Genomic DNA, 25,585 nt, shown 5'->3' on the forward strand with positions numbered 1-25,585 from the left:
CTGACGATGAGTTTTCTTATTTCCTCTCCACAGGACGCTCACTCCAATTACTCTTCCTTTAATCATGGAATGACGTAGTGGAGTATGTTGTGACTGCAGGTGTCCAGCAGGAGCAGAGGCCTCCAGCTGTGATGACCATAACGCCTACATACTGTATATGTAGCTGCATGATATAAAACACTGTCAACTGCTTGTCAGGTGTCATTAAATGTATAAATCTATGGTTAATTATAGGCAGTGATTCCTCATTTTCTCTACACATCACTCCATGTGATCCTCTGAGCTATGGTTCATTTCTGTACTTCATTCTATATTTAACTTTGGTAAACAGGCACATTTCTCTGCTATTTCACATTTACTGACAATCTTCCCAAAAAAAGAAAGTCTCAGAGTAATCAAGTTGACAGGCAGCCATGGTAAACACATTTAGCCCACACACACAATACAAAAAAGAGAATAATTTATATTTGTAGAACAATGAGGAAAATAATAGGAAAGCATTCAATAACACCATGTGCTTAGATTAATAAAAGCCTGTAGCATGCACAAATTTGCTCTTGCCACAATTTGTACAGTGAATGGGAAATGTTGTAGTACAGGTTTTTTTACTCTGTTTTTTGTTCATTTATTTATGTCGAGACAAAATACATCCGGACCACTAGGTGTCACTGTAGAACCGAAGTACCTGATGTCATTTATTTATTGGAAGCTAAACGCAGCATTTTATCCTTAAAGGTATCCTTAAGAAATAAATCAGTTCTTATTTTTGCTCATTGTCTTTCTGGTTACTTATAACGTCAGTGGTGTGGGGCTTGCCTTTTTTTCTTTCTTCTGATTCTAAGCAGGAGTAAGAGAAACCGGATGTTCGCGCTAATTAGCTTAACAGGTGAGTCAAAAATGGCGTTATTTCTAAAGTAAAGTAAGACTTACAGCTTCCACGTTAAATACATTTTCTCGATAAACTTGTCAATTAAAGTAATGGTTCTTCATGCTTTGTGCGGGTAAGTTTTAAATTCAAACGTAAAAGTGTGTCTAAAGTGTAGTATGCAAGACTCATGAATATATGTATATGTATTTGCTTCAGAGTATTTTTTCTCCTAGTCTTAAATCTGTTTGTCAGGACCCTTCCAGTGCCCACAGGTGAGTGATATTATAATGAAACCACTTTTTATAATATTTAAAACAACAATAATAATAATAATAGTACTATATTAATAAAAACCCTACACATATAAAATATTTTATTTGTATTTTAACAAATGCAAACAAACACATTAAAAGCAAGTCTAAATAGGTGGGGTTTTGAAGGTGTATGGGTGCATAGGTGATTAAATCTCCTTTCTTTCCCTTTTGTTAAATATTAACAACATAAAATCCTTATAATGGTGATGGAAATTGTTTTCAATTTTTTTTGGTTTATATATCAGAGTTTACTTTCATTAATGCGATTAGAAATGCCTTTATTAATATTTTCAGGAACTTTTAAGACCAAATGCCTGGAGCGTCACTTTTGGATCTCTGTCAAATCCAGCTTCTTCTCCTCAATGATCCGTTTTGACTTTGAAGGTATGCGTCCTCGTTGTCATCCTGCACATGTTTGTTGTGTTGTTGTTGATAATGATTCATACTTCCAGCTGATTGTTAATTTTCTGTTTTCAATAGACCAGCATGGATACCACATCCTCTCTGATGAGCAGGCAACACTCTGTGGTTACACCGTCCTAATCAATGATGTTGGAGACCTCGTGTTTCGTGCCTCTTTCCAGGCCTGCCATGTCCACACTCAAGTACAGTTAGCCGACATTTTGTCTCTTGCATAATTGTTCTCTTCTCCTGAAACTCAGATGTATAATTCTGCAGATGGGCTCCGACTATCACCTGCGTGTCTGGTTTGTGAACCTCCAGGCAGAAGGGAAGGTGGAACTGTTTCCCTTCCAGCTCCACTGCTCTCTCCAAGGCCAGTGGAGTACCAGAGAATTCATCTGTGAAGAAAACTATATGGAGGTGAAGTAAAAGTCAGTGTCTAAGAATTAGGAATTTGTAATGGTGAGACTACAGTAAGCAACAAACAGAGAACTCCTCCAGTCTTCCCTCCCTTCCTTCCCTTTTGCATGTCTAATTTACAAAATGGATTTTATCCCAAAACATACAGAGTTGGAATGAATCAGAGTTACCTGTATTTACAAACTAAAAAGTACTGTTTTTTCTGGGGTTTAAAAATGGAAATGGAGTCTTTCATTGTTATTTATCTGTATTTATTAGAAGAGTTGTGTGATATGTTTTTAAACTTCACTATGTGTGAAGTTGTCAAGATACACAAAGACTGTGTTTTGTCTCTTTAGGTGTCCATCAAGCTACCTACCTTGACTATAAAATCCAAAAATAATAAAACGGTAAGTACTGGCAAATGTAGAGACATTGGCTTCATTATTTACTCAACATCTTAATTGTGGTACTGAATTTGTAAGATGAGACAATATCTTGCATGCCTGTATCAAGTGAATGACTGTGGGATGTTTTTAACTGGTGTCTCACTGCTTGACATTTTAGATAATGTCAGTTAAGTTGACAACAGTGCCTCTTTTCTTAGGCAGAAATAGCTGTGATGTTTCATAGGGAGAAACAGCCACCAGAAGGAGCCATGGTGATGTCTCTGACAGAGGCGGCTGCTCTTAGCTACCACATCTCAATACGTGGCTCACATTTAATCCTCCGCTGTCCCTATTCCTCTGCTCTCTCGTACATCATGAAGGTACACAGGAACAGCAATGTTTACTCTGGATTAGATGGGCATCCTTTATTTATTTATAGTTTTGCCTATTGTGTTTTTGTTTTCTCGCGGTCTTTCTGTTTTTTTCAGGACAGTGGAGTGGATTTGGAGATTGTCAGTGCAATTACCCTGCACCAACACCAAAGCAACTTCTTTGCTGTTGACGCCACTGTTGCTTGTACCCTGGGTTAGTACACTTTTATTTAGGCTTATTAATAAAAATGTTCTTATAAGATATGATATGGGGAAATTACTTTTGAGCTCTAGGGCTGTACATCACAATCCATAAATACAAGTTTAAGGTTAATATCTGTGTCTTCTTCAGGAAGGCTCATACCTAAAGTAAAGGAGGTGGATCACCCCGTATTGTTGGTGCTCCTCTAGTTTATCATGAAATGAGTGAATATTATAAACTTCTTTTCCTCTCTCTCCCTTTCTCACCCACAGATGAGGCGACAGCAGATGGGTCTGAATTGCTGTGGACTGTCCCTTTTATTCCGTCTCCTCTCGTTCGTGGGCAGTTCAGGAGCAGAGGTGTAAGGGTCGGAATTAGCGGTGAAGCGCTGAGTGAATCTGACATGAAAGAGAAACAATACAAGATCAACCTGCAGCAGAGGCAAGTGGAAGTCAGGATTCCTGTAGGAGCCCCTGATGGACACATTAAGGTATATAATTCGGAGATAGAGTTTAAATATGTATGTGTATATACATATATATACACATATATATATATATACATATATGTATATGTATATATATATATATATATATATATTTAAACTGTGTATATATATATATATATATATATGTGTATATGTATATACATATACATATATATACCTGAAATATTTAATACGATGCAGAGTCCATATCTGCAGATCTGTAGTTTCCTATGTAGTATGACTGCTATGGTGTTTTATTTTTAGAGTGGTGTTGTGAAAGGACAGTACAGTCAGTCCATCTCTGTGGATCTATTCTTCATGAGTCAGTGGGAGGATGAGCACTGGCCTCTGTCACAGCATCGCTCCCTCAGGCTCCTTAGGACTCCTCTCATCCCTCAAACGCCTGTCTTGACCAGAGGTAAGGTCATTTGTAAAACACAAAAAATGACAGATCGTGCATGTCATAGAAAATTACCCACACAAACATGTTGAAGACACCACCAATATGGACCTGTCTCCCTCTTGAATTTCCTTTGGGATCAATAAACTATCTATCTATCTATCTATCTATCTATCTATCTATCTATCCATCTATCCATCCATCCATCCATCTATTTATCTTTCTTTCTTTCTTTCTTTCTTTCCAGACAGAGTTGCAACAGAGGGAACATTTTCTGTGACTTTTGGCCCTTTTGCCCCCGATGTTGTCCTCCAGACGGTGACAGTAGACAGTGGTGGTGACCTTTTAACTTGGAGCCAAAGTCAACAAACACAGAGAGACGTAGATCTAGCGGTGTCCGTGCTCTACCACATTAATGGGAGCTACTTCCATGTCAGTTTCCTCTTGTCACACCCAAAAATAATCCCTGAGGTGAGAGTCACAAACATTAAACATCTTCATTTGTTTTTTTAAATGTCACATTCAAACATATTTGAAACAATCTGCTGTCTAATCCCAGTATATAGGTGGTGGCTATAGGACGTACAGCTTCACTTTCATCTTTACTCTTAACATCTTACCTAATAGAGAAGTGTTTTACCATCACACCACCATAGAGCATAGTGTTGAGTACACAGGTAAGTTGTATGTTCAATTTGATTAATCATCACCACACTAATAATATGGGTGTATTTCATTTGACTGTAGGTGTACTCGCTGCCGTTAAAGCATGTGATTAGTTCATTGATTATTTTTTTAATAGGTTTTCACCTTGTCTGTCCTAATAATGAATAAAGTATCCCAGATCACCTTTAGAGAGTTTCTTTAACTTTAGCAGATTCAATTGTCACTGTCAACTAGAAGAAATTACTTAATTTGCCACAACTCAGGAGAAAAGGATGAGATTGTGACTTTACTGGTTGGTGGAGCCAAACAAGTATGTGGTCCAAATTTGCTAGCAGAGTTTCCCCAATAGTAATGTCTGATTTACCTTCCTATTTCGCTGCTGCTCCAGGTTCAGGTTCCCCCAGACTGGAGGGGAAATGCACAGCCAACAGCCTGCTGGTGCTGCTGCACCACAGGGCCCAGGATGAGCTGCAGTGGGAGCTCTTTCTCGGAGCTCGCAAGCTAGACTGGTACCTGGTGGAGATGGGTGGGTTCATGGTTGAGGCAGAAGAGGACTACTTAACTGTGGAGATTCCGATGTACAGCCCTGGGTTAAATTATGAGGTGAATCTGTCTTCTGTTCCCTTTTTTCTGCCTTTGTAATTCAAAAATGTCTTACCCTTTAGCATCGTTTTCATCTCCAGGACCATTTTGAGTTTCTGATTTATTAAAAGGCAATATTTTAAAGGTCCAGTGTGTAGCAATTAGCAGTGTGTATTGGCAGAAATAGGAGATACTGAAGGATACCCCAAAAGTATGTTTGTATAAGGGTTTAATTGCTTAAAAATAAAATGCATTAGGTTTTTGTAAAAAGCCTTTTTCATGTACTAGCTGGAGGTTTCTACTACAGCATGAACAGACAAAACAGCCTTCTTTACTTGACATTTGAGTCAGAAGCTTACTATGCAAATGAAGAAGAACATCTTTTCTTGTATGTGAAAGCCACTGTAGTTCCTTGATGTGCATAGGACAGAGGGGAGTCCTCCATTTGTTGCACTCTGCCGTCTCATCATTAGATGTCCCTATTTCTTGCACACTGGACCTTTTAATCATTTTTTTCTCTTTTAATTTTAATAGCCATCAAAAAATATGCCACCTGTATTTGCAATTATGTAAATGACCTCTCATATGTAGCAAAAATGTGATGCATTTGTTCCTTAAATCATCAATGCTTACAAAATGTCTACAGTGTTTACTGTGAACTTTCCTTTGAGAGGCTTGTACCGTCTCTGCTTTGCGGCTACAGTTGAGAACATTTTCTTCCACTGTAGGAGTTGACATTGTCGGGTTTTGTGGCTGGAGTGAAAGTGTTCGTTGTGGATGCCGAGTCTCTGAAAGTGCAGGACAGTCTTGTCCATAACTGCACTTTTCCTGTCAGAGAACTATTAGGTACAAGGTGACATCATTAAACATCAACATCTGTGCTTGTTATTATATTTAACCATCAGGTTTATATTGTAGTTGATCGTTGCCTTCACACTCACACTGTGCCTCTCAAAGTATGTTTGCCAGAAGGGAGAATAGTGGCAGTGGTCGACACCACCCACACCATTCCGCCCACTCACCCCAACCGAACCACTCTTTTGGACCCCAACTGTGTTCCCATGGAGACGGACAGTGCCAGAGCTCTATTCAACTTCAGCGTGGACTCCTGTGGGACAATTGTCACTGTGAGTTTGATTTTAATTTTTTCAAAAAATAAAAACAGAAAATGTACTTTCCTGCATCCTCTGTGATCTGATCATGTTTTCTTTTTTTAGACAGAGGGAAATGTCTTGGTGTATGAAAACCAAATCAGTTACAACCAAGATTTTCTGCCCTTGGATGATCCACTTATACATAGGGATTCTCCGTACAAGTGAGAAAACAACACAGAACTCAGTGTGTCTTTCTGAAACCCAAACTATGTTTTATGAATGTCCTTTCTGTTTTAGATTAACAATCCAGTGTCTCTACCCTGCAAACGATAGCAGTACTCTTACAATCCAGTATCCTGTGTAATCATCACTGGACCTTTCCCCCCTGATGCCAGTGAAACACATATACAGGGACCCTACAAACACAGGTATGTATCTTTGGCGTTAAGCTGATTTATTATTCTTTATTAAGATAATTTGGATCTGTTTCTTACTTCCGATCTATGTCATCTATGAAAATACTTATCAAAACTCCTCCCCATCCTGGTCAGAGAAAATGGAGATTAAATATATATACTGTAATATGTAGAACAACAAATGTTTGACAACACAATTTAAAATCATTCAAATGCTGAATGTTTTTCCACAAATGCTTCAATCTACTTTCTAACTGGTATAACATATCAGCTATGTCAACACAGTGATGTTTAATTTTGTTTCTTATCTGGAGTTTCAGTGCGGATTACATGGATTCATGCCTTTATCCTGCTGCTGCTCATGCTCTGCACGGTTGTTTCTATATACTGGGCCTGTAAATTAAATAAATGAAAACAGTTTTATTTTGTTTTATACCCTATTAGGTATTTGTTCTAATTTATTATTTTTTATTGACAGTCATTTTGTATTTTAATTTTGTTTAAATACACATTAAAGAGTTTCCTGATACACTCGACACTTGTCTACTGATGCTTTGCTTGCACAAATAGTGTCGGTGATCTAGTGTCAATGAAAGTGAAACGGTCACTGCTGTGACCCTTTGACAGGTCAAAGCAGGAAAAAGCATTACAGATGTACATAGTCAAATTAATAATGATTTAGTACCATGTGGAGGATAAAGTGGTAGACAGTGGATGGATGAGTTCCATTTAGTTTCCTCAGTTTGAACTGTAATTGTGTTGTGATCAGTAACACCTGTGTTTTTCCTGCAAAAACATATCAAAATGGCGACATTAAAGGCTTTAAAGTAAATATCCATCCATTTTCTACCACTTTATCCTCCACAGGTGGGTCACAGGGGGTGCTGTGCCAATCTCACGTGGGGGTCACGCCCTGTGACCGTTCACTAGTCCACATATACGTAGAGACAAACAGCCATTCACTCTCAATTTTTATGGTGTCCAATTTACCTAATACCCATGTTGCATGTTTTTTGGACTGTGGGAGGAAGCTGGAGAAAACCCACACACACACAAAGCATGCAGAAAGGCAGAAAGGCCCTTGTTCCAACCGGGGTGCGAACCCAGGTCTTTTTGCTGCAAAGGCATGAGTGCTAACCACTACACCAACTGTGTGACCCTAAATGAATATCTACCTTATTAATTCTGATGCTCCAGTACCCGAGCTGTTCAACAAAATGATTTACTATCATATTCAGTTGGACAGGTTCTGTTCTTTATAACAAATGTGTCCTTGTAAACTTTATCAGTGAGGCTGGAAGTGAAAAGAGCTCCAACCATATCATCCGAAGATAATTGATTGATAATGAGCTGCACATGTGGCTGTATCTCCTGAGCACCTCTGATTGGTGGCTGCATGAACTGACCTATAAAATCTGGTTAAGGAGACACTAGTGTGAACAGATGGTGCTGGTGTGACCAGGGTTAGTTTGTTGTCTTGGTCAGCAAGTGTAGTTTGTTAGCAGTTGTGCTAACTTTAGACACTGCCAACACACGAGGGATTATGGCTCTTGGCTTTTGCTTTGGGTAAGGTGTTTTAGTTTGATTTTTCAAAAGGAATTTGTCATCATATTGTCTGTGTCTTATACTTGTTTCTGTTTTACAGATTGGCTTTGCTCCTCGTTGTGTGGTCATGTGTGAAATGTGATCAGATTCCCGAAGGTAAGATTTTAAATATTTGCTTTTAAGACCCATAATAAAAAATTTAGCCTAGGTTGAGCATTTGTTTGATCATACAGGAGTTTATCGTATGGAGTGTCATGATCGCCATTTCATGATAGCTGTTGATCTCTCCTTCACTGGAGAGGAACCTAGCTTTGAGGCTGTTGGTGAGTCCCAAGAATTTGAGCATCAAATCCATCAGTGTTGCATGAAAATGGGAGTTCATTATTTGACTAGTGCTGGGACGCTCCGCCATGTCATGTTAATCTGGTTCTCTTCAGATGGAACAGGCGTGTATCCCATCACAGAGCAGTATGCAGCCGAGTGTGGCTACACTGCCCGTGTTCTCCCTCTACAAGGCCGTGTGGAACTCCGAGCCTCTTACTTCAGCTGTCACACTGACAACAAAGTGCCTACTAGTTTCATATCTACATATTGTGGAAATACAAAGCAGTGGGACACAGCTGTTGGTGACTGCTCTTCTTGGCCTTTCTCTCTGTCTCTTAGGATGAATTCTTCACTTTCAACTTCAACCTGCTTTTAGTACGTGATGGAGAGGTGGTCACCTATACCGTCAGCAAGACCTGTTCACTCTCTCTGCCCTGGTCTCCCAGAGAGATGACATGTGAAGTCAACTACATGGAAGTAAGCTCAGTTTCACCTCCATGATAAAACTCTGAGATCAGTTTCAGGTGATGCTTAACTGTGGTTTCTGCTCAGGTATCTGTGAGGAGTGAAGTCACATGTCCATCTGCAACAACGAAAGACTCGAAAGCTTCTCTAAAACCTGTATGTTTTAACATTAGTACCACTGAGCTTGAACAGGCAGTCAAAGTGCCTTATTCTTTTTATACAAGCGTTCTCCTTCCCCAGGCATATGCTGCATCTGCCTCAGACTGGCAGGTAAGGTTTCAGAGAGAGGAGCAGTTGATTCCCATGAACCTTTCGGAAGCTCGTAAGCAGGGCTACGTGTTTTCCCTGACAGAAGGAAGGCTTGTATTTCGTACACCGTACGGACAACCGGACTCATTTAGCAAGGAGGTAACTCAATGCAGTTGTATGGTGCAAGCATTTAGTTCAAATCAGAATTTGAGTTGAATCTCTCTGCAGGTGAATGGTGTTCCTGTAGAGGTGGTCCATGCAGCTGTGTTCTCCAGACAAAGCTGGGTTGTCCTCGTGGTTGACCTTGTAGCTGCCTGCTCCATGTGTGAGTATTGTAATCTTCTCTAGCCAATATTTACAAATAAGTTTAACAAGTCACACTTCCATTTTAAAAACAGATGAAGAAGCATATGACGGTGGATACATAGTATGGAAAACCCCTGAGCTGTTGCACCCATTGGTGTCAGATATACGTGACACACAGGTCAACATTGGTGTCAATGGTGAACTTGTTGAGCAGCCAGTGGCAGAGGAGCGAGGCTACGTTATTGAGAAGCACAATGCTACAGTTGAGATCCACATCCCTTATAATGCTGAAGGAGGACACAAGAATGTATGGAAGTAAGCAAAATTGTTTATGCTTTTCATTCAGACTGGATGTTAACGCTAGTATCTTGCAGAGCCTTGTGATTGGCGACCTGTACGAGTACTACATCTTTGAACTTTATCTGGAGCAAATCTCAGTGGATGAGGATCACGTTGACACCAGGCTACGCTTTCACAGGACACTTGCCACTCCTCTGCTTCCACATCCTGTTTTTACTGAGAACCGTGAGTTTCCTGTAAACCCCTGCTTGTATTGATGCAAACATAATCTGATTGGCTCTTGATTTCAGGAACAATTCATGATGAACATGTGTTCACCATCTACCTGGGAGATGTCCCCGAGGATGTTGCGCTGACTGCTGTGGCGTTGAATGGACACACATTCACAGCTCCGTTTACAAATGCAAGCGGCTACAACATCGCTAAAGTTGTTCACCCCAACAACACCCATGGCTACACTCTGACAGTGCCCTTCGATAACCCTGTTGTCGTACAGCAGGTAAGAGATATGCATTTGTCCTTGACTGTAGTGTTGAGATGATGTAGACCACATGAGGTCAGTAATTACATCTCTGGTTTCCTAGTTCTCCAAAGAAAATGCAGCTATGAAGCACGTGCTGGTCGTCAACTACACACTGACGGTTCTGCCTGATAATGGGCCTTACTACCACCAGACGTCGGTCGTGGCACTAACTAATGCCTGTAAGTCACAACTCATATTTCACCGTCTGCAACATTGAGCAGAGATTCATTCTACTGTATCAACAGCTCCTCCAGAGTTTGAGGCCGTCTGCTCAGAGTTTGGCATCAGCTTCAAACTGGACCATCGGCCTTATGACTACCTGTGGTACATTGGTATCGGTTCAGACCGGCTGACACCACAGCTGGCAGCTCAGCACAACTACAGCATGAGCAATGACAGCCAGAGTTTATTGCTCAGTGTACCACTCTACACTCATGGATATGAATACAAGGTAGAATGATTACAATGTGTAACTCCTGTACTGCACTGTGCCAGTTGTGCTGAACATGACCAAGCTTGTTCTGCAGGACATTTCTTTGAAGGGATTCCTTGGCACGTTTGAGATCCTTGTAAGGGATCATGAAACATCAGAGGTCCAGAGATCAACCATCAAGACTTGTCCTTTCACTCCTACAGAGTTCATCAGTAAGTAGAATCCAGTTCTTCTTGGAGTGGGAGGGGTCTCTGTTGGTTGAATGATGCGTTTTAAAATGCAACTCTCTGCAGTGTGTTCGACTGACGGTAGGATGACTGTCATGGCTGATTTATCTTCGTCCATACCACGTGGTGAGATCCCTGCCAGAAGCAACCTGGTCAACAAATACTGTGGCCCCAAAGAAGTAGATGACACCAGGGCTCTCTTCACATTCCCACTCAACAGCTGTGGATCCACAGTCAAAGTCAGTTTGATCATTAGACCACTCAAAATTGCATTTAAATGTTCTGCACTAACCTTTAGCCTTTATTTCTTTCAGCTTGGCAAGGACTCTGTGACCTATGAAAATGAGATCTTCTTCAGCAAGAAGTTTCAATCGGATTCCAGCAATGTTGTAGCAGGGTATGAATCTTCAACTGCAGTTCTCAGTCTCCTGACTGTGCTATGAGTGATGGCATAACTGTCTGTTCTACAGGGTCAAACTGCAGTGTACATATCTTCTGTCTGGGCTCCATCGGCTCTTCTCGGTGTACAAGTTTGAGTCTGACACAGTTGGCCTTGGACACGTTGTACATTCTGCACACTCAACTGAAGGTAGGTGGCTCTCTTGTTGCACTGCATTAATCCAATGACTGAACATGTAGTTTACTGATCTGTTCATTTTTGCTGTACAGTAGAGCTACAGGAACCCATGGCGTTCACTGCAGTGCTTCAAACAACGCTGCCTCCTACCAGACGACAGACAAGACTTGCCTTAGGAAAACCTGCTTACCGTCCTAATCTGTACAAAGTCTTCAAATTTTTGAAGTTGGCAAAAGGTTAGTTGCGTTTTTGTTTTTTTTCCCCCAAATGTGACTTGTAAGAGTTTAATGTTTAATTCTCTTCTCAGGAGCCAGAGGACCAACACAAACCTAGTGCGTTTTGGTTGAATGATTTCTTTTATGAATAAAATATATCCTTAAATGCTGTATGTGGAATGAAACTTTATATTTAATGTGGGGATCCACATGACAAGGTTTGTGTACACGCCCATTCAAATTGAGATTAAAGATGCAGTTATTCTACAATATGAGACTCGTCAAAGCTCCAATATAACAGCAAGTATGGGGTTTTTACTTTTAGAGTATAAAGTTTTTAGTCAATGTGCATGGTTGGTTTAAATCCTTTTTTTTTTTTTTTTTTTTTTTAAAGAAAGCAAGGCAATTGCCAAAATGAAGAGAGAAACAAGACACTTTGGTAAAAACCCATCTTTCAAATACTGATTCATCTTTTGAAAAAGCAAGTGCTGGGGGGGTGGCTATTTAATATCAAATGGAGTAAATGTTCTGTTTTTTTCCAAAACTATGGAAACATTTTAATTATTAGAATAAACCTGATGTATAGTATGACATTCAGATCCTAGATTTATCCTAGAAACTAAACAAACTATTAAAGTCAAATGGAGAGGAAGAAAGCTAAATCAAACCACTTTTATGAGAATGGCCCCAAGTCTAAAAAAACTACTTGCATGGAGAATACACAAACGGGCTGAGGTTTATACATTAAATGAAGGATCCCCAGACCGAAAAGACGCATCAAACTGGAAGATATACAAAACACCTTACTACACAAAAAATACTACAAAGTTGTACGCTCAACCTCATGCAGCTGCGTTGGCAACTGTATCAAACTTTTTTAACTTTAAAATGTATTTTACATGTACAAAGACATGGGATCATCATCAAAATCTTCTTTTACATATAAAATAGTACACATACATCATGGTATAATGTCACACTATTCAAGGTGCATACACAATCCATTTTTTCCAGTGTTTGGTACATTTCTCAAACTGAAGTCTTAAAACAAATGTAAGTCTCTCCATACAGTAAATTTCTTGAATGATCCTGAGCCAATGTTGTCGGATCTAGTTGCAACCATTTCCTGGTTATAGCTTTCCTACTACTTGCTAAAATAATCTCCAATAAGTATTTGTCATTGTGTAGGACTGTTTCCAGAATTTTACCAAGATATAAAGTAACAAAAGAGAAATCTAAATTCACCCCTATTATTTTATTAACCTCGGTTGACACCTTCCTCCAGAATGACTGGATTTTCAGACAAGCCCAAAAACCATGAAAGTAGTTAGCCGTAGAGGTTCCACATTGCCTCAAACAGAAGCCTCGGCTCTGTACCTGTTTGCAGTGCTGTTATTTTAGGAGTTATGAAAAATCTCACTACATTCTTCCAGCCGAACTGTCTTAACGATCTTGAATTCGCTTGTGTCTCACATATTTCAAACCAGATCTCTTCTGATATTTGGGTTTCTGACTCCCTCTCCCGTTTTTGTTTAATGTACATCGTAGAGTGATTTTTGAGGCTTATATACTTTTATATATTCTTGAGACCAAATTTTCATGGTCTCTTTTTTTGTATGCATCATGAAATATAGAAATCAAATTGTATTCCTTCTTTATTTAATGTTTTATAATAATAGTCTCTGGCTTGCAGCTATCTATGGAAGTCCTGCTTTTCCAGTCCAAATGTGTCTGAAATTAACTCGTAACTCTGAAAATTACCGTTTGAGATGAGAGCAAAAAGACTTGTGACCCCTCCTGACGCCACTGTTTAAAGCCCCCATCCAATCTAGCAGGTTCAAATTCTGGATCATATGCTACCCAGTTCAAGACTCTAGCCTGTTTCTCCATTTGTAACCTCCTCAAAACCTTAAACTACATGTGTCAAAGTGGTGGCCCGGGGGCCACATGTGGCCCTCCAATCGATTACATGCGGCTCGCCCACCACTGTGCAAGGTGATGGAATATAGACAGAATATAAGACTAAATGTATTTGCCGGCAATATTTTTATAATAGTAATATGACATTTGGTTGTAATCATTGCTTTATTAAATGTAGTACTCAACATGAAATTACACATTTATGCTGTTTTAATCATAATTATCCTTGTCATTTGCTAAATTTTCTATTCAATTCTGTTTTTGTGCATCAAATGTTTTTATATCAAAACAAGCACTTTTGCTTTGCAATTCTGTCTAATAAAATGAATATCTTATATTGCCCACTGGCTACTAAATAATTTTTAGGTCCGCTTGACCAGACTATATGCTCATTGGCCCCCAGGTCATTTGAGATGGACACCCCTGCCCTAAACCATAGCCTAAGCGTGAATACAGTCCATTGATTCAAACTTTAATGTCTCTAGCTCTACCAGCTATAGGTACACAGCAAAATAACAGAAGAACAAAAACTGAATGTGCTTCCTACAGACCCAGTGAGTGGCCTTCAGTGGTCAAGGCCTTCTAGGTTATAGTTTAGATTTTTCATTTAGTTGACATTAAAATTAGTTTTAATAGTTGGTGCAAGATTCAAAAACATCAAGTATTCAGTCATAATAAAAATGCAATAACCATCCCTGAGCCAAATCTAAGTCAAGAAATTAATACAATGTGTAACACTGCTGAGGTTAAATATGTTAGTGTACCAGGTAAAAATCACAGCCTACAGACTGACACATGAACATATGCAATGTTACAGGAAGCAATGCACCCCCTAAAACACATCACATTGCTGGTGAGACTAATCTAAGGAAACATGGAGCAGAATAGACTAGAAGTTTGACTCACCTAAATGAACCAACTTAACTAGATACATGTTATGTTTAACTTGCATAGCCCTTGTCCCACATTGTAAAACACATTTTTATGAATGAGAAGGCCGTCTCAAATGCCTCAATTGCCAGAACCATGGGAACGTGTCCATCCTTGCTGTGCAGTGACCTTGGTCACTGCAAGCCAAACTGTTTGCCTTTAGACTGGAGAGAGTGAATGTCTTATCCAAATTAAACAGTGGGTCTTGGTTCTGAGAACATAAAAAGTTGTGCAGTGCACATGATGGCATTTAACAGTTGTAGTCTTTGAGTAACATGGAGGTGGTTCAGCATTTTCAGCTGTCTACAGTATCAGGCCATCTGAGAAGGCACTTGCTTATAAGTTTCAGTATTACAAAACATTAGCCCCCCAATTGGCCATTCAGTGAATCAGAACTTGGTTGTTTCGTTCACTGGATAAAGCACATTTGGAAAAAGTATCGTCTGTCTTGAGGGATCCCTCCTGTGGCACTTCCTCACCCAATGCAAGGGTCTGCAAAGTGCTTATATAAGCACATTTAGTCACTTTAACCCAAGGAACTCTTCAATTCTCATCCCATTTTGCTTCGGCCATCATTATCAGTTGATTGTTATGTTAGGCAGCACAAGCTCAACACTACAAACATGATCGTGATTGTTTTATATACCAGTTTATTCACATTTAAAACTCAAACCACATCTTTAAAATATGTTCGCTTTGCTTTTTGAAGATCGTACAGCTCCTGTAAAAGAGAAGGGGCATTTTACAGGGGTCTTGCGGTCAATATTTTTTTAAATATATAATATAGTTTTTAAATATACTGACCTTTCTTTAAAGAGTTATTTATGTAATTGAAGACTTTGATCTGCTGACCAGGAAGACGGTAAGCTGGTCTTGAACGTCTGGTAGGAGGCAGTGGTGTTTGAAGCACTGCAGTGAACGCCATGGGTTCCTGTAGCTCTACTGTACAGCAAAAATGAACAGATCAGTAAACTACATGTTCAGTCATTGGATTAATGCAGTGCAACAAGAGAGCCACCTACCTTCAGTCGAGTGTGCAGAATGTACAACGTGTCCAAGGCCAACTGTGTCAGACTCAAACTTGTACACCGAGAAGAGCCGATGGAGCCCAGACAGAAGATATGTACACTGCAGTTTGACCCTGTAGAACAGACAGTTATGCCATCACTCATAGCTCAGTCAGGAGACTGAGAACCGCAGTTGAAGATTTATACCCTGCTACAACATTGCTGGAATCCGATTGAAACTTCTTGCTGAAGAAGATCTCATTTTCATAGGTCACAGAGTCCTTGCCAAGCTGAAAGAATTAAAGGCTAAAGGTTAGTGCAGAACATTTAAATGCAATTTTGGTTGGTCTAATGATCAAACTGACTTTGACTGTGGATCCACAGCTGTTGAGTGGGAATGTGAAGAGAGCCCTGGTGTCATCTACTTCTTTGGGGCCACAGTATTTGTTGACCAGGTTGCTTCTGGCAGGGATCTCACCACGTGGTATGGACGAAGATAAATCAGCCATGACAGTCATCCTACCGTCAGTCGAACACACTGCAGAGAGTTGCATTTTAAAACGCATCATTCAACCAACAGAGACCCCTCCCACTCCAAGAAGAACTGGATTCTACTTACTGATGAACTCTGTAGGAGTGAAAGGACAAGTCTTGATGGTTGATCTCTGGACCTCTGATGTTTCATGATCCCTTACAAGGATCTCAAACGTGCCAAGGAATCCCTTCAAAGAAATGTCCTGCAAAACAAGCTTGGTCATGTTCAGCACAACTGGCACAGTGCAGTACAGGAGTTACACATTGTAATCATTCTACCTTGTATTCATATCCATGAGTGTAGAGTGGTACACTGAGCAATAAACTCTGGCTGTCATTGCTCATGCTGTAGTTGTGCTGAGCTGCCAGCTGTGGTGTCAGCCGGTCTGAACCGATACCAATGTACCACAGGTAGTCATAAGGCCGATGGTCCAGTTTGAAGCTGATGCCAAACTCTGAGCAGACGGCCTCAAACTCTGGAGGAGCTGTTGATACAGTAGAATGAATCTCTGCTCAATGTTGCAGACGGTGAAATATGAGTTGTGACTTACAGGCATCAGTTAGTGCCATGACTGACGTCTGGTGGTAGTAAGACCCATCATCGGGCAGAACCGTCAGTGTGTAGTTGATGACCAGCATGTGCTTCATAGCTGCATTTTCTTTGGAGAACTAGGAAACCAGAAATGTAATTACTGACCTCATGTGGTCTACAGCGTCTCAACACTACAGTCAAGGACAAATGCACATCTGTTACCTGCTGTACGACAACAGGGTCATCGAAGGGCACTGTCAGAGTGTAGCCATGGGTGTTGTTGGGGTGAACAACTTTAGCGATGTTGTAGCCGCTTGCATTTGTAAACGGAGCTGTGAATGTGTGTCCATTCAACGCCACAGCAGTCAGCGCAACATCCTCGGGGACATCTCCCAGGTAGACGGTGAACACATGTTCATCATGAATTGTTCCTGAAATCAAGAGCCAATCAGATTATGTTTGCATCAACACAAGCAGGGGTTTACAGGAAACTCACGGTTCTCAGTAAAAACAGGATGTGGAAGCAGAGGAGTGGCAAGTGTCCTGTGAAAGCGTAGCCTGGTGTCAACGTGATCCTCATCCACGGAGATTTGCTCCAGATAAAGTTCAAAGATGTAGTACTCGTACAGGTCGCCAATCACAAGGCTCTGCAAGATACTAGCATTAACATCCAGTCTGAATAAAAAGCATAAACGATTTTGCTTACTGCCATACCTTCTTGTGTCCTCCTTCAGCATTATAAGGGATGTGGATCTCAACTGTAGCATTGTGCTTCTCAATAACATAGCCTCGCTCCTCCACTGGCTGCTCCACAAGTTCACCATTGACACCAATGTTGACCTGTGTGTTGTCATGCACTTCTGACACCAGGGGGTTCAGCAACTCTGGGGTTTTCCATACCATGTATCCACCATCATATGATCCTTCATCTGATTTTACAAGAGAACAGTATTACTTATAAACCCATTTGTAAATCTAAGACTAACTATAGTAAATTACATTACTCACACATAGAGCAGGCAGCTACAAGGTCAACTAAGAGGACAACCCAACTTTGTCTGGAGAACAAAGTTGCATGGACCACCTCTACAGGAACATCATTCACCTGGAGGGAGATTAAGAAGCAGAACCATCTAAAATTACAGGCATCGCAGTTCTATTCAATTCAAACAAAAAAAAGATTTAAAAAAAAATTGATTTACCTCTATGCTAAATGAGTCAGGTTGCCCATATGGTGTACGAAAAACAAGTCTTCTCTCTGTCAGGTCAAACGCATAACCCTGTTTGCGAGCATCTGAGAGGTTCATGGGCATTAACTGCTCCTCCCCTCTCTGAAAGATCACCTGCCAGTCTGAGGTGGCTAAAGTATAAGCCTAGACGGAACAATTAAAGTGCCACAATGTTTTAAAACCCACTATAAAAACAGCCAAGGCCCACATGTACCAGGTGAGGTCAACATACAGTTTGGACAGCGGCATTCCAGTCATCTTGCTTCGTCCCTGTTGGACACGTCACATCACTCCTCACAGACACCTAGTGAAGACTCAGGGTTTAAGAAGCAGCTGAAATGGTTTCCATATGAATGTACAATATTAGACCAGGCTTACTTCCATGTAGTTCATCTCACAGGTCACTTCTTTTGGTGACCAGGGCAGAGTGGGAGAACAGGTCTTGTTCAAAGCATAAGTGACCTCCTTTCCATCATGGTTCGCCACTAAGTTGAAGTGGAATTTGAACACTTCGTCATCCTAGAAGGCAGTAGAAAAATGGTGGGAAAATACAAGTCACACTTTATATATGGAAACACGTACAAAATTTGTCATGTGGGCTTACTATGTTGTCAGTGTGACAGCTAAAGTAAGAGGCCCTGAGCTCCACATGGCCTTGCAGAGGGAAAACACTGACACTGTAACCACACACGGCTGCATACTGCTCTGTGATGGGGTACACGCCTGTTCCAACTGGAAGGAAACAGGCAAAATTAAGCATTTGTTATTGGGCTGCAACTAATTCTCATTAATTCAAAGTGCATAAGTATTTCATCCATAAAAAGGAAGGATTGCACGACTCACCAACAGCCTCAAAATGAGGTACATCCCCAGTGAGGGAGAGATCAACATCTATCACGAAGAAACGGTCATGGCACTCCATGTGATGAAGTTCTGTATCCAACAAGGTTATTATAGTTAATGGAAAAGAAAAAAAGTATATTATATTTTATTATTCAAGTACTCCAGTCAAAAAAAAAAATAAAAAAATAAAAAAATCCATGACCATTATCAGTATCCAAACAAGGTGTCTTTTTTGGGGGAATATAAAGTATTTATGTCAGACTTTAGTTCTTACCATTGGGAATCTGACCACATTTTGTACACAGACACACAGACAGGAGCAGAGCTAACCTGTAAGAAAAACACCATGTTTAAGTCACAAAGAATTGCCTCCTATTTAATGTATAAAATGCAAGTATAGCACCTTACCCAAGGTTAAACCCAAAAGCCATAATCTCTGATGGGTTTGCAGTGTCTAAAGCTAGCGCTGTTGCTAACAAACTACACCTGCTGACCAGCACAAACAGAAGTTGATAGATTGTAGTCACACTGACACCATGATCTTGGTGTCTTCCTCACCGGTTTTTATAGGTAAATTCATGCAGCTACCAATCAGGGGTTCCCAGGAGATGCAGTCACATGTGCAGCTCGTTAGCAATCACACTAATCATCTTCAGCTGACGGGGTGAGAGGTCAACTCTGTGGGAAGAAATGGTCTCATAAAAGCTGGTAAAGCAGACAACCAGCAATTTGTTCACTTTAGGCCGAGGCAGGTGTAGTTTGTTAGCAGCTCAGTTAGCTAGCTAGTTAGCTTTAGACACCGTTAACAAATTAAAGTGACAATGGCCCTTGGGTTTTGTTTTGGGTATGTTTGCTTAATGAACAGATGCTTGTGTTTATTCTGCTTGTAATTGATTGCCTTGTCTCTTCCAGCATAGCTCTTCTCCTGTCTGCGTGGCTGCCTGTAGATACTGCTCATATTCCTGAAGGTAATTGTTATTTTTTATAGATTTACAAGAACTGGTATGTTCCCATCAAGAGCTCAGTTTGTTTGTTCAAACAGGAGTTCGTCATATGGAGTGCCGTGATGGCTTTTTCATGGTAGCTGTTGATCTAAACTTCACTGGAGAGGAACCTCGCTTTGAGGCTGTTGGTGAGTCTTGCACTGCCCACTCTATTAGGTACACCTGTTAAACTGCTCGTAAATGCAAACCATAACCAGGTACATTGCAGCAACACTAGGCATTTAGGTTTGTAGATGTAGTCAAGATGACCTGCTGAAGTTGTGTGGAACAAAGAATTTAAGTGACTTTGATCATGGTTATTGGTGCCAGCTTGTCTGTATTTCAAAAGCTGTTAGGCAAATTGTGATTTTTGTTTTTCATTTGTCATCATTTAATTTGGAGTTTAATACTGCAATAGATGTGAAGTTACCTGACACCATTCAAAGTATTGATTGCAAACATCACATGGCATTGACAAAGAACTAGAGCCTCTGTGATTTTTCTAGTTGCTTTTACCCTTTTGATTTTGAAAGTGATTGCTGTGAAGTCCTACTGTGTCCCCAATAAAATCACTGAGTATTCAACAGACTGTCGTCTGCTGCAGAGCTGCATCTCAAGGCACACTTTATAAAATAATATAACTGTAGAATGGTATGGTCTTAATAACTTATTCTACACTTGCATTGCTTGGGCAGATTTTTTTTTTTTTAATATTTTGAAGCATTTATATGGACCAACTTTTGTTACTTCACCCCACAGAGTGTGAGTGAAGTATTGTTTTTGGTGTCTCTGTGCTCCCGCACTTGCATAAGACAGCAGAGGCTTGTTAGAATTTGTGATAGACTAGATTTTGACACTGACGTGGATTTGAACGCAACCTTCAGGTTTGGAGTCAGATACTATTGCACCACAGAGTCTATTACACATACAGGCTGACAGAGGCTTGTGTGAATGGGGTGAAGTCTGCCATCTGATTGCCTTTTTTTTTTCAGATGGAACAGGTGCGTACCCCATCACTGCGCAGTATTCGACGGAGTGTGGCTACGCTGTCAGTGTTCTCCCTCTGCAGGCCCGTGTGAAGCTGCAAGCTTCTTACGCCAGCTGTCACACTGACCACAAAGTTTGTACAAATGCTTCCAAACTGTCTGTGACCCATAAAGAACCCTGCTTTGATGTGTCCTCTTCTTTCCCATGTCAGGATGAGAACGCTTTCTCCTTCAACTTCAACCTGATTGCAAACTCCTCTGGAGAGGAGGTCCTCTATACCTTCAACAAGACCTGTTCAGTCCAGTCTCCCAGAATGATTTCTTGTGATAATGACTACATGGAAGTAAGTTTGATATCTTGGATATTTATTTATTGCATTAGGGACATTGCACATGTAGAGGCAAGATTTTAGCTGTTTTTTTAACTTGGTCTCACTCATGTATTACATGACATGTCATTTAGCAGACGCTTTTATCCAAAGCGACTTACAATGGAATTGAGTACAATCAGCCAGGGGTGGAGTCGAACTTGCGACCATGAGGTCTTTCGCACACAGGGTACCGGTCTTAACCACTGAGCCACTCCACCCCGTATATGCGGGCGGGGCTCCCGACTGTGCTCCCCCTTTGTCCTAGCATGCTGCTTGACAGGTCCAGAGCACATCTAAAGACTACCACCCCAAACTCTGACTGCATTTTCATTTGTTGCAGTAAATGGTTTAATTATGAGTGTTCTCTGACTGGCCAATTTAACAATCTGCTTCCTGGTTTACCTTGCTGAATCACATGCATTTCAAAGAGTTGACTATAACTTCTCTTCAGGTGTCTGTGTGGAGTGACATCGCATGTCAACTTGGGACACTAAAGGAAGATGGGAGTGCTGCTGATAAAGCTGTATGTAAACTCACAGTTGGACTATCACCAGTGTTGACTTCTGTCATCTCTAGCTGCCACGTCCTTGTGTCATTTTTAGGCCTTGGCCACCTCAGACTGGCAGGTGGTGTTTCACGGAACAGAGGAGCAGTCGATGCCCATGAACCTCTCTGAAGCTCACAAGCAGGGCTATTCATTTAAACTGCTGGGTAGAAGGCTTGTGTTGCGTATGCCGTATGGACAACCTCACTCATTCCGCACGGAGGTAAATCACGGTTTAAAATGTCGAGGCGTTTAGTTCAAGGCACTTAAATTTGAACTGTTTCTCTCTAGGTCAACGATGTTCCAGTGGAAGTGGTTCATGCTACTCTGTTGTTCTCTAGACAACGCTGGGTTGTCCTCACGATCGACCTTGTGACTGCCTGCTCCGTGTGTCAGTATTACAATGTTTGATACTTTACCACTAACCAGTTTGTGCACTGTAATTATGGTTTATAGGAAGGTAATATTATGGTTACCATTGGCGTAATACCTTCAAATGAAAGTGTTAATTATGTCACGAAATAACACTGTTAATGTGTTACCAGTCTTTGTTCCTTTCATCGACCCACAAGTATATCCGTCATATTTGTGTCCTCCACAGATGAAGTTTCATATGATGATGGATACATGGTATGGAAAACTCCTGAGGTGCTGCACCCTCTGGTGTCTGGTGTTCACGGCTCACAGGTCAACATTGGGGTTGACGGTGAACTTGTGGAGCAGACCATAGCAGAGGAGCGAGGCTACCTTGTGGAGACGCACAACGCTACAGTTGAGATCAGCATCACCTTTAATGCTGAAGGAGGACACAGGAAGGTCAGAGTACTGATGTCACATAAATGTCTTTTGAGAGGGGATGTACACTAGACCTGGCCAGAATCTAAATGAAAATGTGTCCAGATTATCTCCTGGTTAAAGGAAAATCATCAAGTAATCTGAAGTTGCTAGTTATTCAAAAGCCTTGTCCCAGTGTCCACCCCCACAGACTCTGGGACAGCTGAAAGTCCTTATTTGACTGGCTGAACACGGCGAAATGCTCACTTTTTTTATTGTTTACTTTCTGTTGACTGTAGTGCCAAACTCTCCGAATTAGGCAACAAGTTTAGCTTTGAAGGTGTGGAGCTTAAGGCGTAGTCCCTGTTCACCTGATCTACTCTGTAATGGAAATGTTTTTTGTGTGAAATTATAGCCTTGCAAATGTGCCCTACAGAGTTTTGTGGATGGTGACCTCTATGAGCTGCACACCTTTAATCTCTGCTTGGAACAAACCTTGGTGGATGAAGACGATGCAGAGACCAAAGTCAGAGTTCACAGGACAATGACCACTCCTCTGCTGCCACGGCCGCTTTTTACCAACAACCAAACGGCACTTGAAGAAGGCCTCTTCACCGTCTACCTGGGAGATGTCCCCGAGGATGTTGAGCTGACTGCTGTGGAGTTGAATGGACACACATTCACGGCTCCGTTTACAAATGCAAGCGGCTACAACGTCACTGAAGTTGTTCACCACAACAACACCCATGGCTACACTCTGACAGTGCTCTTTGATGACCCTGTTGTCGTACAGCAGGTAAAATATAGGTGTTGGTCCATGACTGTAGTGTTGAGATCCTGTAGACCACATGAGGTCAGTAATTACATCTCTGGTTTCCTAGTTCTCCAAAGAAGATGCAGCCATGAAGCACATGTTGGACGTCAACTACACACTGATGGTTCTGCCTGATAATGGGCCTTACTACCACCAGATGTCAGTCATGGCACTAACTGATGCCTGTAAGTCACAAATTCTATCTATGCAATAACACAGTCCATGGTGTGTAATTCTTCTGCTGCTGTTTTGTTATAAAGTAAAGCAGTTGCACATCACAAGCCAATTGCATGTTACTTGTTTTGGAAATGAGACTTCAGCTGTCTGTACATACTTTCACACATAAACATAAAGTTGGTTCTTGATTGAGAAATTATAATCCCTTCTCCTGGGCATTAATTGTACTGTATCAACAGCTCCTCCAGCGTTTGAAGCTTCCTGTTCAGAGTCTGGCGTCGGCTTCAGACTAACTCACCGGCCATTTGACTACCTGTGGTACATCAGTATCGGTTCAGACCGGCTGACACCTGAGCTGGCAGCTCGGCACAACTACACCATGATCAACGACAGCCAGAGTCTGCTGCTCGAGGTGCCGCTCTTCACTCATGGATACGAATACAAGGTAGAATGAAAGAAAATTCTAAGTGTTAACTTTTGCGCTGCATTGCAGCAGTTGTGCTGTGGGTAACCAAGCTTTATTTTGCAGAACATTTCTTTGAAGAGATTTCTTGGCACTTTTGAGATCCTTGTGAGGGATCGTGAAACATCAGAGGTCCGGAGATCAACAGTCAAGACTTGTCCTTTCACTCCTACAGAGTTCATCAGTAAGGGCGTGTAGTTGGTGGACTTCTCTACAGTGACTCGACATGTGCTTGACTTGGTTTTTCTTGCTTCTTTGCAGTGTGTTCAACTGATGGCAGGATGACTGTTGTGGCTGACTTATCTTATCTCCAACACGGAGGGATCCCAGCCAGAAGCAACCTCATTGACATATACTGTGGACCCAAAGAAGCAGACAACACCAGTGCTCTTTTCACTTTTCCTCTTAATGGCTGTGGATCCAGAGTCATGGTAGTTTTTCTCACAACAAAGTTTGAATTTTTCCTTAAGAATTGGCTGTGTCATTGGTCTTCTATTCAAACTTTTTAGCTTGACCAGGGGAATGTGATCTATCAAAATGAGATCTTCCACAGCAAGAAGGACCTTGGTGTGAGCAAAGCAGTTCCTAACAATTCTACTGAAAGGTGAGTCAACACCCCAATTTCTTGTAACAACTGTTCGAGGACTAAAAATGTTTCTCCTCAGACCCATGGCAGTAAATCAGACCTTGTCTGACAGAGTGATAGTCGAGTGTGCGTATCCTCTGGCGGGGCTCCATCGCCTTTTCTCGATGTACAAGTTTGAGTCTGAAATGGCTGGTTTTGGCCGCATTGTCCACAATTGGCTGTCCATGACAGGTGCAGTAGTTGTCTCCGTTAACAGACATAACATATAATGGTCTTAACCTCGTCAGTCTTTCATTAGATGAGTTTTTTTTTCACTTTTCTTTTGGTTTCTGCACTTTAGAGCCACAGATCACCACCCTCAAGCCAACAACTGCTCTTCACACCACACCTACTACACCTGCAACAACAAGTACCAGAGAACCTGGTGGTGCTTCAGCATTTCAACCTGCTTTCCACCCTCCCGTTCGCTACATCAAGGTTTCACGAGTGAGAAACCTTGATACCATGAGAAGAGGTAAACAAGACTACTTTTTTTTTTTGTTCTTATTCCAAAGAATCCATTATATTTTGACATCTTTCCACAGGACCTGGAAGAATCCCTCAAACCAAAGTGAACTTGGCTAATTAAAGGAATTTTTTTTTAATATTTAAATTTGTAATAAAATAAAGCTGTTTTGTAATTAAGTTGTGTCATGTTATCAATTTTCAATGTTAGCGGTTAAATTTTTAATCCTGGCCTTGGGTGTCAAGGTGCTGCCCATTAGACTTTGAGGCATGAAATGGCAAAAGCATTTAAAGTGAAGTCCACAATGTTACCTTACTTGTGGAGTTACTGCTATGACAAGTAATTTTGAAACATCATGGGAATTTAACAATGTCATAGAAGCATTCTCATCAAAACAAGCAATTACCTTGCTTTGATAAATGATTTTGCTGTGATTTATCCTTAAATGTAGTCTTTCTTGGCTCATTGTTGCCCAGTGTGTATGACACAGTGGCATCTAGGGGTGTACCAGACCAACCCAGAGAGAACTTCTTGCAGGAAGTACAGAATAGTATTAAGGCCCCATGTAAAAACAAACCTTTGAACTGAATTCTGACTTTAATCTCAAAGAATTTCTTTTTTGACTTTTATCTT

At 40.9% G+C, this 25,585-nt stretch overlaps 3 protein-coding genes across 3 annotated transcripts; 2 read left to right on the forward strand and 1 right to left on the reverse strand.

Annotated features, from left to right (window-relative positions):
• Positions 1-1,505: 1,505 nt before the first annotated feature.
• Positions 1,506-11,925, forward strand: LOC122766112. The gene is made up of 33 exons (XM_044020740.1): positions 1,506-1,566; positions 1,663-1,787; positions 1,861-2,004; positions 2,343-2,393; positions 2,591-2,957; positions 3,218-3,435; positions 3,697-3,850; positions 4,080-4,303; positions 4,392-4,509; positions 4,887-5,101; positions 5,809-5,926; positions 6,038-6,207; positions 6,298-6,395; positions 6,472-6,532; positions 8,059-8,156; positions 8,236-8,291; positions 8,369-8,458; positions 8,573-8,700; positions 8,799-8,936; positions 9,012-9,080; positions 9,165-9,332; positions 9,402-9,498; positions 9,572-9,786; positions 9,854-10,004; positions 10,070-10,278; positions 10,364-10,481; positions 10,548-10,753; positions 10,830-10,947; positions 11,029-11,201; positions 11,277-11,359; positions 11,433-11,551; positions 11,632-11,775; positions 11,847-11,925. The coding sequence occupies exons 1-33, from the start codon at positions 1,545-1,547 to the stop codon at positions 11,870-11,872; spliced, it is 4,491 nt and encodes a 1,496-aa protein (XP_043876675.1). The 5' UTR covers positions 1,506-1,544; the 3' UTR covers positions 11,873-11,925.
• A 3,312-nt stretch (positions 11,926-15,237) lies between these two features.
• On the reverse strand, positions 15,238-19,300 carry LOC122766693. The gene is made up of 19 exons (XM_044021766.1): positions 19,158-19,300; positions 19,024-19,079; positions 18,750-18,839; positions 18,511-18,638; positions 18,285-18,425; positions 18,139-18,210; positions 17,880-18,050; positions 17,686-17,782; positions 17,392-17,606; positions 17,174-17,324; positions 16,900-17,108; positions 16,697-16,814; positions 16,425-16,630; positions 16,231-16,348; positions 15,977-16,149; positions 15,819-15,901; positions 15,627-15,745; positions 15,409-15,546; positions 15,238-15,325 (listed from the first exon to the last, which is right to left on the reverse strand). Exons 1-19 carry the CDS (start codon positions 19,178-19,180, stop codon positions 15,285-15,287), a joined length of 2,349 nt encoding a protein of 782 aa, XP_043877701.1. The 5' UTR covers positions 19,181-19,300; the 3' UTR covers positions 15,238-15,284.
• Positions 19,301-19,461: 161 nt separating this feature from the next.
• LOC122766692 lies at positions 19,462-25,137 on the forward strand. The gene is made up of 18 exons (XM_044021765.1): positions 19,462-19,593; positions 19,662-19,717; positions 19,792-19,881; positions 20,725-20,852; positions 20,931-21,062; positions 21,541-21,612; positions 21,692-21,856; positions 21,925-22,024; positions 22,235-22,449; positions 22,844-23,203; positions 23,289-23,406; positions 23,638-23,843; positions 23,928-24,045; positions 24,123-24,292; positions 24,371-24,465; positions 24,527-24,678; positions 24,788-24,961; positions 25,032-25,137. The coding sequence occupies exons 1-18, from the start codon at positions 19,571-19,573 to the stop codon at positions 25,073-25,075; spliced, it is 2,418 nt and encodes an 805-aa protein (XP_043877700.1). The 5' UTR covers positions 19,462-19,570; the 3' UTR covers positions 25,076-25,137.
• Positions 25,138-25,585: the final 448 nt, after the last annotated feature.

This window comes from Solea senegalensis, linkage group LG3 (genome assembly GCF_019176455.1).
Source record: "Solea senegalensis isolate Sse05_10M linkage group LG3, IFAPA_SoseM_1, whole genome shotgun sequence".
In the NCBI taxonomy this organism is placed as follows: Eukaryota; Metazoa; Chordata; class Actinopteri; order Pleuronectiformes; family Soleidae; genus Solea; species Solea senegalensis.

Excerpts from the sequence above, each read along its gene's own strand:
- LOC122766112 (XM_044020740.1), top strand. The coding sequence starts at position 1,545 with ATGATCCGTTTTGACTTTGAAG. Across the intron at positions 5,102-5,808 it reads GCCCTGGGTTAAATTATGAG|GAGTTGACATTGTCGGGTTT; the intron begins GTGAATCTGTCT and ends CTTCCACTGTAG. Across the intron at positions 8,701-8,798 it reads GCTGTCACACTGACAACAAA|GATGAATTCTTCACTTTCAA; the intron begins GTGCCTACTAGT and ends TCTGTCTCTTAG.
- LOC122766693 (XM_044021766.1), bottom strand. The coding sequence starts at position 19,180 with ATGGCTTTTGGGTTTAACCTTGG. Across the intron at positions 18,426-18,510 it reads GCTGTCACACTGACAACATA|GATGACGAAGTGTTCAAATT; the intron begins GTAAGCCCACAT and ends ACTGCCTTCTAG. Across the intron at positions 16,631-16,696 it reads CATGGCACTAACTGATGCCT|CTCCTCCAGAGTTTGAGGCC; the intron begins GTAAGTCACAAC and ends CTGTATCAACAG.
- LOC122766692 (XM_044021765.1), top strand. The coding sequence starts at position 19,571 with ATGGCCCTTGGGTTTTGTTTTGG. Across the intron at positions 20,853-20,930 it reads GCTGTCACACTGACCACAAA|GATGAGAACGCTTTCTCCTT; the intron begins GTTTGTACAAAT and ends TTCCCATGTCAG. Across the intron at positions 22,025-22,234 it reads TGTGACTGCCTGCTCCGTGT|ATGAAGTTTCATATGATGAT; the intron begins GTCAGTATTACA and ends TGTCCTCCACAG.